Source organism: Lissotriton vulgaris, chromosome 1_1 (genome assembly GCF_964263255.1).
Source record: "Lissotriton vulgaris chromosome 1_1, aLisVul1.2, whole genome shotgun sequence".
NCBI lineage: Eukaryota > Metazoa > Chordata > Amphibia > Caudata > Salamandridae > Lissotriton > Lissotriton vulgaris.
In genome coordinates, this window is record NC_141685.1 from 711949651 (window position 1) to 711964195 (window position 14545).

The following is a 14545-nucleotide window of genomic DNA, read 5'->3' on the forward strand; positions in this document are numbered from 1 at the left end:
CAAAATCATTTGGCTTGAAAAATCGGGCTGGTTAGAAGGATCATAGCGTAGAGAAGTTAAGATGTTAAATGGTTAGATTTAGATATACATGCAAGTCCCACATATATGTCTGAAGGTGCAGTACTTGCCATGCAGTAATCAGGAATTAGGTCTGAAAACATTCTCTCCATTATTTGGGGCTTTTGCCCGTGAAACAAGACTACTAAAGGATTGAAGTCACAAAAGTCCAGAACAAGTTAGCAGCAAACTCACCAGCAGTAGTCCAGAAGGTGTGGAGGAAGTACTGGGATGTATATATGCTGCCAGTACATTGGATACAGTAAAGCCGCGGATGCGTGCACACAAGCGGTTAACTAAAACGAAAGAAAATGAGTAAATCATATGGTTATTTTTTATTAAAATAAGGTTGTTACTGAGTAAAATCATTAGAACTTGACTTCATTCACCTCCCAAGTACTATTAAAATCATAACAATTAAAACTGGTTGCATCGAGCAATAAAACATCATAACACCTTTACAAAATGCATTATGGTCTAAAATTAAATACGTACAATTTAATGCTTTAAAATGTTTAACAACTTGAAAATGCAACGTCTACTGTAAACATTGTATTCTATCACAATCAAAATAAACTACTATTTTAAACTCCACGGTGCACAAATAGAGATTGCAATTTGTACAGCTGTTGGCTCATCTATCAGATTAATATACGACTATTAAATATGGAAAAGAACAGGGGCTAGAAGGTGCTCCTAAGGGAGACCATTAGGGCAAATTGCCAAAGAATGAAACATGAGACATCCAGGAGAGCCTGGGAAGTGGGAAAATACCAGGGGACTTGAGTGTTTTACAGTCTGAACTCCAGCAATGTGTGAATTTGCGGGTTAGTTTCTGAGAAGGCTTCTAACTGACATATGCAATGTCACTTGTGACCAGAAAACTAGCCAAGCATGGCATCGGGCCTACAAAAAGCCAAATATGTCATCATTTCACATTTAAACTATTCATTCTAAGATCAACACTTTACGTCTGGATCCTATTTCAAGAATCTCTTTTCTGCTGTGATAAGGCGCGGCAGGTCCTTTGAGGAGGGTAAATGTCACTGCATGTCTTGTTGCTGCAAGCACTGTGTTCTTTCTCATTTACACCAAATACAAAACCATGCTCCGCTTCAGTTTCACAGTGGGCGTTTGTCAGACTAACTTATAAACAAAAGTTGAATTTGAATGAAACCTTCTAATTAGGCATATTATTAATGCATTACATACTAATGTGAGAAAATATATATGTAAATTGCACTATTCACCAATTCTTAACCTTCCTAAATTAGAAATTATTGATTTCCACAAAGCCGATGAAATAAGGGAAAGTAACAAGGACACTAATGATCTGCAATATCCAATTATCATGAATGTGTTCATAATATGATACAGGAGGCTTTACTCAAATTCTTACACACCACTCATAGTCCTAGATCTGTGCTTAAAATGTAAAATAATAAGTGCTGAGGTGCAAGGTTTTTGTCAGAGGCCCCCCGCTGCTAAATGGAGGTTGGAGGAGGGGACTACGGGGAGAGGGTGGAAGAGGGAAGAACACCAACGTGGTGTAGTCTTGAGTCTACTTAATGCCTCTTTCATCCGCAAGATATTTTCTGACCTTTTATCTCATTCACTGTTTTTTTCAGTCACACTTTCTCCCTTTGTTATTGTTCTTAGGCCTTTGTATGCCTCATTCTTTCCCTTTTTGGGGGTATCTACTTGTTCTGGGTCATGGTCTGATGAAGAAAAATAAGTCCAGATTCTAAAAACCAAGTGTCAGTGGGCCACACACCAAACATCCTGCTCAAATTAAGCGCTGCCCTATATGAGCTGGAGGAGCAGTCAAAATTATGACTCCTTTGCAACGGGAGAACTGCATGTGTTCTGGAAGTTGTAAAGTGTTAAATCAACATTTCTGTTCTTTATATTAATTGCTTGCGTTTCAAAATTAATGCATGCAAAGTCATTAATACAATATTTAAATTCTTTCAGGTGTGCTTCGTGAGCTAGGAGAGCCAGAGGTGTACATCTTTGTTTTCAATGTGTCAGTGGTGTTGTGTTGGTGGCACATTCAATCATCACCCACAAAACCCAGGCTTTTCTACAAAGTGCACACATTTGTGTAAATGCTGGCTGATTTCGGTTTCTGGTGTCCCAGTGTATGGATCCACACACATCTCCGGCAATGCAGCACCACCTGCTATTACTGCCAGCAGCCAACACACAACTGAACAGGGGCACCTTAAGATCAGAACGTGCTGTATTCAGCCCAAATTAAGGTGAGTCTCATATTTAACCAACAAAACTACGATCACAATTTCACTGACCTTGTGGAGGAAAAATGCTTTGGCGATTTTTTGACAGAAGACTTGCTACATTTCAAGAGTGCTCGTTCAACACAAACAGTCTACAGATTCTTAGCCTATTGCTTTGTATGATTCTGCTTAATAAAATACTAGTGGACCCTATTATTTTAAAAATGTTCTTGTGGGTGAGCGGAATCCCCAACAAACCTCAACCAGTAGCAATCTGCTCAGTAGTGGCCGAAGTCCAGGACAGTCTGTGCAGTTGTGTCACCCCGGTTCTTTTTTCAAATTTCCAACTCTTTTTTGTTTTTGGCTACGTCTTTGCTGTTCCTATTCCCGGCGGACCCCTTAAGCTTCAAATCTCGTCTTCCTCATGGATAATCTTCAGTCTTGAGGTGATAGCCCCCTCAATAATTTTGCCTGATCCATGGCTTCCATCAGTATTTACAGGTTTGTGAGGTGCAGTAGTTGCACTCAGGAGTGGTACAAGCTCGTCTCCTTGGCTAAATTAGGAATCTTGTTAATTTTTTTATTGTATGTTGGTTTTGCAATAATGATCGCAAATATTGAAATGTGTGTGGCAGCATGGGGAAGCTTGTATCGCTATCAGGGCATCTTCCATTAGGGTTACTTTTAACTGTCTGCATGCAGCTTTATTTTTGTAGGGAAGGCATTTACAAGGTAGAGGATGGATGCATTCCCCCACAAAACAAGATGGGTATCCCCGAATAAGAAGAGGGATCATCCCCATCCTCCATTTATTCCTATCCTGTTTCCAGTACCTCAATGCTTAATGTGAAAGAACTAAAAAATAAGTGCCAGGGCTCTTGTGGAGGCCACTGCAGCTTCCACCATACATTGCCCTGCTATGCTGCCAATCATAGTAACAAAACAAATACTAACCCTCACACTTCTACAACTGTGACAAGTCGGACTATTTCAGGTCCCCAAACTATAAGAATGGCTTGGGCGGCAGGTAATAGTAATTTTTAATTAATATAGCATTAATATTTAACTGTTGTTGTGGTCATCTCTAAATTACCTAGCTATGCCACCTTGTGGCTGGCTGTCCCAAGTGCTTGTGCTCACAACTAAGTGCCAGTACCAAGGGACAGAAACCTGTGGCTCAAATTAAGCATTGCAGTACCTGCCTGGGGGTTTAAGATATTGTCTACAGCTTTCCCACCACGATCCTTAAGGTTGTACTCTGCCAGCTGCACTTATGCAGTGGCTAGCCCAAAGTATTCTGGAAAGATTTAGTGACCAAATTAGGGAATCTCTATTTAACCTGGTTGGCTCGATTTTTGTACTTTATGGAATGCATAAGCAGTGATTACGGTGGGATTCTGCTCAGTTAACAGAGACTTGGAAATATAAGGTGGGGGCTCCCTTTCCGCTTAGTTAACAGTTCTTTGGACAAAACCTGCAGATACAGGTGTTTTAAGAACATTGACCTGCCCATTTCCTCCTGACTGAGAACAAGCTAGACAGCCCTGTTGAATCTCTGGTAGCCTGCCCTGCTGTTGAAATTACCTGCGTGGAAGCCCCCAGCCAGAACAAGGAGATTACAGATGCAAACATAGTTCTTTGAAGCCCCCACCACTCTTCACTAGAGGTTAGAGTTGGTCTGCTTAATGGAACTACTGCTACAGTAAGAGCTGAAATGAGTGATAGATTTGCCTTGCAAATGCATTTCCTCCCAACTTTTTATTGTTTTGGTCTTCGTTTGACCCTGCACAGGTGTCTAGCTTCCAGATAGCTACATACTATCCAAATCAAGAAGGACTTCTGTGGTCCTGTGGGAGTCCTGTTTGCCTTTGGACTTGTACCCTACTGCTTGTAGTTCAGACTGTTGTCTGCATTACTTCATCATCAAGCCTGATGGCCCCAGAGTGAGCAGTCACTGACCTCGAATCTATTTTATTAGATATCCCCATGTTATGGGGATGACATCACTTAGTCCAACACCTACAAACAGGCTTGGAACTTTAACAAAAGCAATTCAGTTTTGACAGGAGGACTGCAATCCTCTATTTTGTTGGCAAACGGATGGCGATTGTGAAAGGTACACAGGCCAATTGTGCAAGAACCAATGCATTGTTACAGTAACTACATAAATATATTGTTCTGCTATTTTCAGAAGCATTATGTAGCTGTGATTTTATAACTAAAGGTATACAGTATTCACATCCATGGCCTCTTGTTTTCTCACTGTACTGTGCTGGATCGCCTCTATTTCTGCAGTATATATGTTGAGGTATTATTTAAGTGATGCATTTTTGTGATGTATATATTTTACACAGGGGACCCACCACAACTGCCACAATCACTGGTGAATCGTAAATCCCCAATATTTTGATTAGTGGCGTGCAGTCGGATATTGTTTGTCTACATTTCTGATTGCCCTCCACTGCTCTATTATCCCATTTTTTTCTGGGTGGGTGGTACTTCCTTATACAATGTGTCCATGTAATAAAGATGTAAATTGGAAGTACCATCCACCGAAATAAAAAACGAATATATTAACAAATGAGGGCAATCTGAAATGTAGACAAACAATATCCAGTTGCATACCACTTCCTTGATGAACATTATCAAACTAGTGAGGATATACAGTTTTTCATTTACCTCTAACAGAATTGAACCCAATATAAGAGGGGGTAACAGTCTTGGAATTATGCAGATTGGAATCTAGGTATATTATTGACATTCCCTGTGGCAAATGGTTTGAACTCAGATGAGAAAATCTCAGTACATCTACGACAATCTTACCGGTTTCAAGTTTTTATTAGCTTCCTTCTGTAATGGCCTCACATGTGGTGAGTTTCCATTTCTAGGTTTTATCAAGATTTTTGTACACAGATGCACCAGGGTGAAATTGTCACTTCTACTGACCATGGAGCTGTTCTATGCTAGTCTAGCTATCTGTTTCTTCAGTTTAGTTAATGTTAAGTTGTTTAGAAATTAAGGGCCTTATTCAGATGTTGGGCAGTCGGACCACTGATCGCTATCACGGCGGTAAGAAGACTGCCCGACAAACAGTCGGCTGACCGACCACCCACTTTTAATAGGACCGCTGTGTAGGAGGTCAAAAATGTGCTTTATTACATTGCGGCTGGGGCTGCAGCACAGGAAAACGGCTGCAGCAAATGCTGCAGTGTAAAAGAGCATGAATGTGCTAGGGGGCGCTACATGTGCCACCAGGGCCACTTAAAAGTGGCCCACGGTGGACGAGGTCCTGCTTGGGGCCCCCAAAGTCCATTTCCGACACCCTTTTTATGGCGGTCGGACCACCATGAATAGGCTGTCAGAAAAGGACATCTTAATCCCTACGGCGATGCCTGCACAGGCACCGCCTCAATGCAAGGAATACGCTGCCGACAACTGCCCCTATGAGATCCTAGATGCCGTCAGAGGGGACAAACTTCTCCCCCAACCTCTGTGGTTCGACTGCATGTATTGAAATGCAGCGGTCAGACCGATGGCCTGTCTGTTGGACACACCGCCACCGACGGCCTGTCGGTGGCGGGCCACCTGGCATTGTAATAAGGCCCTAATATTCTGCAAGTCAATATAATGTGGCATTTGTGTTTGCCCGTTGTTATACGAGATGATGGCTGTCATAAAGGTTCTAAACAGCCCACTGGGAATGAATCAGCAATTTAGTACTGAATAATTATTTTCATGTGTTGCATAATTCTTTCTGTTCTATGTAAAATCTATTAAGGATCATTCAACCAGAAATCGCATACAGCCCTCTGGAGCAGTATAACTTCTGGGCCAACATGAGATCTGCTCATCAACTGACAGTCGGGTAAGTTGTACATTGTTTTACATTGCTTGATATCTATCTATTGGTTGTAATAAGCAAAGACACACAATTAGTTGTAGTTATTTATTGCATTAGAATGAGGCAATGAGACATACTTTTAAGTGTTCCTAATAACAGTTTAAGATAGTCACCGTTGTCAAACACATAACAGCTCCATTTGTTATGATTTTGCTTTTTCTGCTTTCATTCACTTTTTGCACAATACTTGTACTGAGAATTGTGGCTAGCAACCTGGCGCTCTTCTGAAACGTGTCAGGTGTTGTAGCCTTTTGGGATTTAATCACCTTTTCACAGCAGCACAAGTGCACGTGTTTTATTACTGGATGGAGAGAGTTTTGTTGATATATATATATCCACAAACACAGTCTCCAAGCACAAGGCGGCCTCATGGAACAGTGAGCATGGAGCAGCTCACCAGTAGTCATCACGACAAGGCAAAAGAAGTGAGGCCCATTCCTGATAGCAAGTCATTTATTTCGAAGGCAGCAGCACATATTTCCCTTTCCTTACGCGTTTCGGCAGACGCCCGCCCTGATCACAGGTTGGGAATGATTAAAAGAGCAAAGTGCGTCGTGCATACTTAAATACGTAATGTCACATGACCAGCTCGTAAAAAATACAGGTTCCACAATGCATTGCACTGAATTTAGCATGTTCCACATAGAATCTCAGTAGATCTGTTACTTAGCATGTGCAAAAACTATTCTTTCAAAGTACCTGCATTGTTATAGTGGCAAAGTAAATCATGCAGTCATATATTTTCAATTTGTTCCTGCAAGTGCTCACAGTAAACGTAGGCCTCCGTGAAAAATCATTGTTGCTCAGAACAGTCAAAAGAGGGATGTCACCCCCTCCGACTTCCTTCCACACGGTCACCTCTTTTCACACTCGTAGTATTTCCTAAGTAGGTGGGGTGACTGCAGTGGGTCATGCTATTAATATATATACACAAACACAAACGTGCACACACACACACACACATGAATTAATGTTTGCAGTTATACACTACGTTATCTTGCACAAGTGTCGTAGCACTCCCCTTCCACATATATGCATAACTGTATAGGTATATGGTGTCAGAGTGTGAATGCGTACGCGCAAGATGATAAAATATCAATCTTCCGAAAGATTGATGACGGACACCAACAATGCTAATACTCCGACAACAGTGAGCTAATGAGACCCCAGGGAGTTAATTTCATATCAATTACAACATGGCTTTTATGAATGGGATTAAAATAACCATTCATCTAGCTCTTCCTCTTCTTTGCCACAACTCTGTTACACACATTAATTGCTTATTATAGGCTGGCCTACCTTTGAAAAAATCATTGTGCATTTTAATTATGTTATTCTGAAAGTTTTCCATCTGAATTCCATTTTAAGTGTGTTCTAACCGTATGAGAATCTGCATTATTGTCTAAAGTCTTATCCACATGTGATGAGTTTGCAAACACCTTGTGGTGTAGTGAAAGCGCCATCTGTGCACCTTTCACAGTACCGAGTTGGTCCAACAAGTACACAGAAGAGAAATTAAACCATGGACTGAGAGACTAAGTAGATATGTTAATCAACATAACCTTGCTTTCTTGACCTACACACTACGAGGTAGCTGCTAAGCAAGATATGCAGCACCAGAGATGCACCAAAGAAAATGCTTTCTAGTCAAGGTAAGGTGAATACACTTCTAAAATAACCCCTGCTCACTCCCATGGTAGCTTGGCACAAGCAGACAGGCTTATCTCAGAGGCAATGTGTAAAGAATGTGTGCACACGAACAGTAGTACAGTGAGAACACTACAAATGGACACCACACTAGTTTAGAAAAATAAGTAATCTTTATCTAAACAAAACAAGACCAAAACGACACAAATCCACAATACAGTAATAGTGCCGCTCGAAGGCTTTGAGACACCAGAGGCTTTGCTACAGTAAAGGAGGCTCCAGTGGGGATCTACCAGCACAGCAGAGGGACGTGGACGGACCCTAACGGCGCAGCGGGACTGCGAGTCCCAGGTATCCTAGCGGCTGCTGAGACGCCGCACCTGGGACTCTTCCCGGCTGGCCGCGCCTCTCCCCGGCAGTGAAAACCGCGCCTCGCGGCCCCCACTCCGCGGGGGCCGCTCGAAGGCTTTGAGACACCAGAGGCTTTGCTACAGTAAAGGAGGCTCCAGTGGGGATCTACCAGCACAGCAGAGGGACGTGGACGGACCCTAACGGCGCAGCGGGACTGCGAGTCCCAGGTATCCTAGCGGCTGCTGAGACGCCGCACCTGGGACTCTTCCCGGCTGGCCGCGCCTCTCCCCGGCAGTGAAAACCGCGCCTCGCGGCCCCCACTCCGCGGGGGCCGCTCGAAGGCTTTGAGACACCAGAGGCTTTGCTACAGTAAAGGAGGCTCCAGTGGGGATCTACCAGCACAGCAGAGGGACGTGGACGGACCCTAACGGCGCAGCGGGACTGCGAGTCCCAGGTATCCTAGCGGCTGCTGAGACGCCGCACCTGGGACTCTTCCCGGCTGGCCGCGCCTCTCCCCGGCAGTGAAAACCGCGCCTCGCGGCCCCCGCTCCGCGGGAGCCGCTCGAAGGCTTTGAGACACCAGAGGCTTTGCTACAGTAAAGGAGGCTCCAGTGGGGATCTACCAGCACAGCAGAGGGACATGGACGGACCCTAACGGCGCAGCGGGACTGCGAGTCCCAGGTATCCTAACGGCTGCTGAGACGCCGCACCTGGGACTCTTCCCGGCTGGCCACGCCTCCCAGCCCCACTCATCCATATCTCCACCCCTTCACACGCGCATCGCGGGACGCGCGCGGGCGTCCGCCGGGCGAAGACCGGGCAAAGAGCGGGCCGTTCTAGGCCGTTAGAGGCCGGCAGAGACCGGACCGGGCCCCCCCTCTGACGCCTTCTGCCCCATAGCCCCTTCTGCTTAATCCCACAATGGCGACCAGGGTTTCAAGGAGCAAATCCGTCCAACAGTCTTCAACTACACTGGAAAATTTTTTCCCAAAGGGGAGTGCTCAAGCTAACAAATGCCAGTCAGTTACGGAATCGCACCTGGAGCTGGGACCTGAAAGCGTGACATTGGACCCCGGCGATACTTTCTCTACTGACGTCAGTACGCCTATACTACTGGATGCCACCCATATGTCATTAATGGACAGCATCGATCAGACCATTGAGTCGGTTCTTCAGCAGCTAAGAACTCCATCACTCCCCCAAAGGGATAGTGACTCCCCTCGGCCATCCGGGAGCTCTGACCACTCCTCTATTCCGGTCAACACGGGAACAGAGCTGCAGGAAGCGAGACAGGTTGTCCTGCTTACAGAGCCAGCAACTAGTGGAGTGGAACAACCGCCAAAAAGGAAAAGGTCGAGGAAACCTAAGAAGGCGAAAAGAGCTAAAGTTGATTCAATTGAGTTAAATCTGGACATCAGCACAGACATCTCGGCCTCCCCTGATCTCAACTCACCAGGGGCTAGGTCGGACCGTATAAGCTCCCCAGTAGCCACGGCCTTACCATCGCACTCGGGTCCATTCATTTTTGGTGGGGTAACCTCCAGCAGCACTGACATAATAATTAACTCACTTTCACAAACCTTCAAGAACTTGTTGAGTCCTATCTCGGACAAATTGGATGCTATAGAGGCTAGACTCAAGGCCTTGGAAAATATTCATAAAAGGAAGAGTCATGGGACAGATACAAATGCTCCTTTAGTCCCTCGGGACACATCTGGGAACAGATCATCGTCTGCTGCATTGACCCAGGATCGAAATCTGGTCCCTTGCAGCACAAATGGTGCGCCTGCCCCTCAAACGCACGCTTTACCATCCCCAACGCCTAGGCCTGTTCCGGCCCCCAGAAGATCCAAGCCACTTCCTGCTCCTCAGTCGAGGGGAGTTGAGAATTCTACTAATGGCCCCACTGACAACACTAATACCCCCCTTGATAGGCGGAGGGTGGTTAATCTGCCCCCAGAAGCAGTGCCATACACGGCAATCATGGTGGGAGTACCAGAGCTATCTGGTGACACAAGGGAGCCTCAGGACTCTCTACGCAACAAGGTCATAAGTTGGCTCAGTATTAACAGGCCTCTGCCCCCAAACCTGAAAGGTGAGGTTCTAATGGTTAGGAGGATCCCATGGATTGGTCATACCCCTAAGAATAGGGCAGGGGATTGCATTATTGTCAGTTTCAAAAGCCCACATATCGCCAATTACATCTGCAACTGGCTCGTAAGGCCTGATAAGTCCAATATTGAACTAGTACCCCTCTCACACTTCTACCCAGATGTTTGCAATATGGAGGTGGGGAGGGACAAGGGGTGGACTAGAGTAGGCTTTGCCGTAGACGGCTCACGCTATAGATCAAAGCATTACCTACCACCTGTACCGGTCAATTTCACACACTACAATAGATTTTCATGCCTAGACCAAGTTGACTGACCACAAACTGGGGAGACTTTCCTCAGCCCTGGGAAGCTGGTGGGTGAGGCGCAAAGTTGGGTGGGACTGAGTGCTGTCACTTTAACTGAATGTGGCCCACAGGATACCGTCAAAGAACAAATGGGTACTCTGGATGATACTCTGGGCCAGCAGGGGCCATCACCTAACACTGGGTCTGATCGCAGTGTGCAGACCATGGAGGTGGAGGTGGTTGCCTCACCCATCACCATGGTCTGTAATACTGCCCTGTCAGACCCATATCCTCCCACAGTTACTGCACCACCTCCTATTGGAGGCCAAGGTGCACTACCGCAAGATCCAGGGTTGAGAATTCTCTCCTGGAACGTGGCAGGAATTGCAAATAAGGTAGGCACACCGGAGTGGGATCAATTATTAGGTTCAAGCGATATCCTCCTTTTACAGGAAACATGGGCAAGAGAACCCCAAATCAGGAGAGGGTTCGAAATATTTGAAATTCCCGCTAAATGGAGTGGGAGGGGGAGGCCGTCAGGAGGCTTGGCAATCTGGATAGCGAGTCACACTGGGTGCCAGGCGGAACAGGTGCATATGTCCTCGCAGGACATCCAGTGTGTATTGCTCACTTGGCCTGTTAAACCATCGTGGGCCATTGTTAATGTCTACTCGCGACCAGTTGCTGCGCCAAATGAGTCACCCACTTTAAATGATCTGTCCTCCTTCCTGGGTCAACTGCCGGGAGCTTTAAGGTAGTGCTGGGAGGAGATTTTAACTGTCACTATGAACCCTTGGAAGGTCTACTGGAGGGTGCCCTCACTGCTGAGGATGAGTATTGGGGGGTACCACCCTCGTCCTCACCCCACCCTAAAGCCTGGTCCCCTCTAGCAATACAACTCATGTCCCTCACCTTGAACTTCGCACTGAGGGCTTGTAATGGCCGTACCCCTTCCGACACCCCCTCGGTGTGTACTTTCAATAGAAGGGGTCATGAGTCGAGGCTAGATTACATCATGGTAGATATTACAATTTGGTCAAAGTCCTTGACTTTAGGGTAATAAATAGGTCAGATAGTGACCATAATGCCCTCTGCTTAAACATCCAGCAGCCCCTGCCCCCAGTGGGTCTTCCCGTAGAAGATGGTGGAGTAGACATGGGAGAGTTGCTCCTTACTACAAATAGGCGTCGGGTCAAGTGGGGGAAGCTCCTGAGCTCAGAAGATGCTATCATTAAGTTATATGGTTTGGCACTCCCAAGGTTCATGGAGGTGGATGTGCTTTTAAATGAACCGCGAACCCCAGAATATAACGAGAAACTGGGTAGCATACACCAGGAATTAGTGAGGGATCTGGCGGAGGTATTTCACCCGGTGGTGCCAATCCGAAAGAAAAAGACCCACGTTCCCACCTGGTACACCTCCTCCTGCAGGGCAGTCAAATCTGAGCTTATTGCCGCAATTAAGGAGGGGTCAAATAAGGCCAAGGTACGTGACCTAAGGAAGGAGTATAAGTTAGTGATGGCTAACGCCAGGACCGAGTGGGACTGGAACCACTGGCAGGACCTCCATGATGCACTAAAAGCCAGGGACTCCAGGAAATTCTGGGCCCTGGTAAATAATGGGATGGGGGAACTTAAGAAAGCAATTGAACCCAATATTGCCCCCGGGGTTTGGGAGGCTCACTTTTGGGCATTATATCAAGACACCAATACTTGCCCAGATAGAGCCCTGTCAGTACCTACAGGCTCTCTGGACTCAGCCCTAGAACTATCCCTAGGGGAGGTAGAGGCTGCACTGGAGCACTTATCGTTGGGGAAGGCGCCGGGTCTGGATAAGCTACCCGCGGACCTCTTTAGGTACCATCCGGACATCTGGGGTCCGTACCTCCTTATTCTTTTTAATGCCATCTTAGGAGGTATGGCGATCCCCGGGTCCTGGTTGGGGGCAGAGATTGTACCGATTCACAAGAAGGGGTCCACTCTGCTCCCGGCCAACTACAGGCCCATTAGCCTAATAGATGTACCCCAAAAGCTCTTTGCGCGCCTCATTCTAAACCATCTGCTGGACTGGGTGGAGGATAACGACATCATGAGCCCCCTCCAGCTTGGCTTCAGAAAGAACACGTCGACCATGGACCAGATCTTCCGCCTCCTCCTCCTCTATTGGAAGACGGTGACGATAGAGGGGGGAAGACTGTACATGGTCTTCGTGGATCTGAGGTCAGCCTTTGATCTAGTCCCTCGAAGGAAACTATGGGAGGTTTTGGAAAAGCTAGGAGTACCCCCTCAGCTACTCAGCATTATCATCAGGTTGCATGAGAACAGCTATGCACAAGTGAGGTGCGGGAGGGATGGCAAGCTTTCGTCCAGATTTCCAGTCCTTAGAGGAGTTAGACAGGGCTGTGTCCTGGCGCCGACCCTGTTCTGTCTTTTCATCAACAGCGTAATATCACATCTTGATAACGTCAAGGACAATGATGCCCCGCTCCTGGCAGGCAGGAGGGTCCCGGCAATAATGTTTGCTGATGATACCCTCCTGCTTTCCAAATCCCCCATGGGGATTCAGAGGATCGTGAACGGTTTTGGTCTTTTCTGTCGCCAACATGGGCTGGAGGTGAACGCAGAGAAGACCAAGTTCATGATCTTCAATCCCCCCTCCAAAACCAGACCCAATCCCACACTGGGGGAAGTTAGCCTTGAGAGGGTCTCGACCTTTATATACCTGGGGGTAACTCTCCAGGAAAACCTCTCATGGGACACCCAGATAGCTAGATCTAGGGTAAAACTGTCTCAGTTATCGGGTGCAATGCTGAAGGTGGCTAATAAGTCCACCCTCAAGCCTGTAAGCCCGGCCCTGGAAACGTATAGGTCCCAAGCTAAGGGAGCAGCCATGTATGGTAGCGAGTTATGGGGACACAAAGCAGGGAAGGCTCTGGCAGGAGTGGAAAACAGTTTCTTAAGACGCCTACTCGGTCTCCCGAAAGGCACGCCACTCCTGCCCCTAAGACTAGATCTGGGTCTTCCCTCCATTGCTGACGATCTTCTGTCCAAACCCGTGAAGTTCTGGCACCGGATATGGACTACTGATGAACTGTACCATTACAGGCAGGATCTCATTCATGTATTGAGCCTGAATGGTAACAACAAAATTCCCTGGCTGGCTTTTATTAAGACGGAACTGCTCAGTTTGAACTTGCCAGATTTATGGGATGATCCAGCCCAAGGCTGTCAAAGGATTACCCGCAAAACCCTGGCCCAGATGTATAAGAATAAAAACTTGTCTCATATGGAAAATGCTTTTAATAGTGGCACCCTGACGGCCCGTTTTATGGAATCCAAAAATTCTTATGTGTTCGAACCTTTTATGGATTTTATCTTTCCTGTCCTGGCGAGGAAATTGTTTGTGCAATGGAGGTTCGGCTCACTCCCCACTAAAACATTCACCTCCAAATGGTCTACAGGGGGTGACAAACTCTGCCCTTGCTGCAATGAACATGATGAGGGTGACCTACATATAATGTTTGTATGCCATGCTTACCATAGACCCAGGAAGCACTGGATAGCACCGCTTTGCCGGAACCTGGGCTTCAGGAAGTACTTACAGGCTTACAGGGTCATGAAAACCAGTACATTGGGCCACATTGTGTTTGCCGTCTCAAAATTCCTAATGGCAGCGTGGATAATCAGGAAGAAAATGTCCCCCGGAACTGGTACTGCCTTGCACCCTCTATCCCTCGCTGGTCCAGTATAGAGTTTTTATATGTATCTAATACTGTATTTTTAATTGTATGTATTGTATTTTATTGCATCTTTTATGGCCTATATGGCCGAAATAACGAATTTTTGGAATTGGAATTGGTAATAAAAATATGCCTTTCAAAAGGTAGAAACAGTTCTGTTCAAAGAAAATTGAAGATGCAACACTTTCATACAAAGTACCTTGGATGCATCACCT

General features: G+C 46.2%; 1 protein-coding gene across 2 annotated transcripts in view; it reads right to left on the minus strand.

Moving 5' to 3' along the window:
- The window catches only part of DENND1B (DENN domain containing 1B), a 1279546-nt gene that overhangs the window by 511196 nt on the left and 753805 nt on the right, over positions 1-14545 (minus strand). For both annotated transcript variants that reach the window (XM_086954825.1, XM_086954820.1), the window contains one exon: positions 253-353. In XM_086954825.1, coding sequence (XP_086810951.1) covers positions 253-353 — 101 coding nt within the window. The remainder of the gene's footprint in view (positions 1-252; positions 354-14545) is intronic.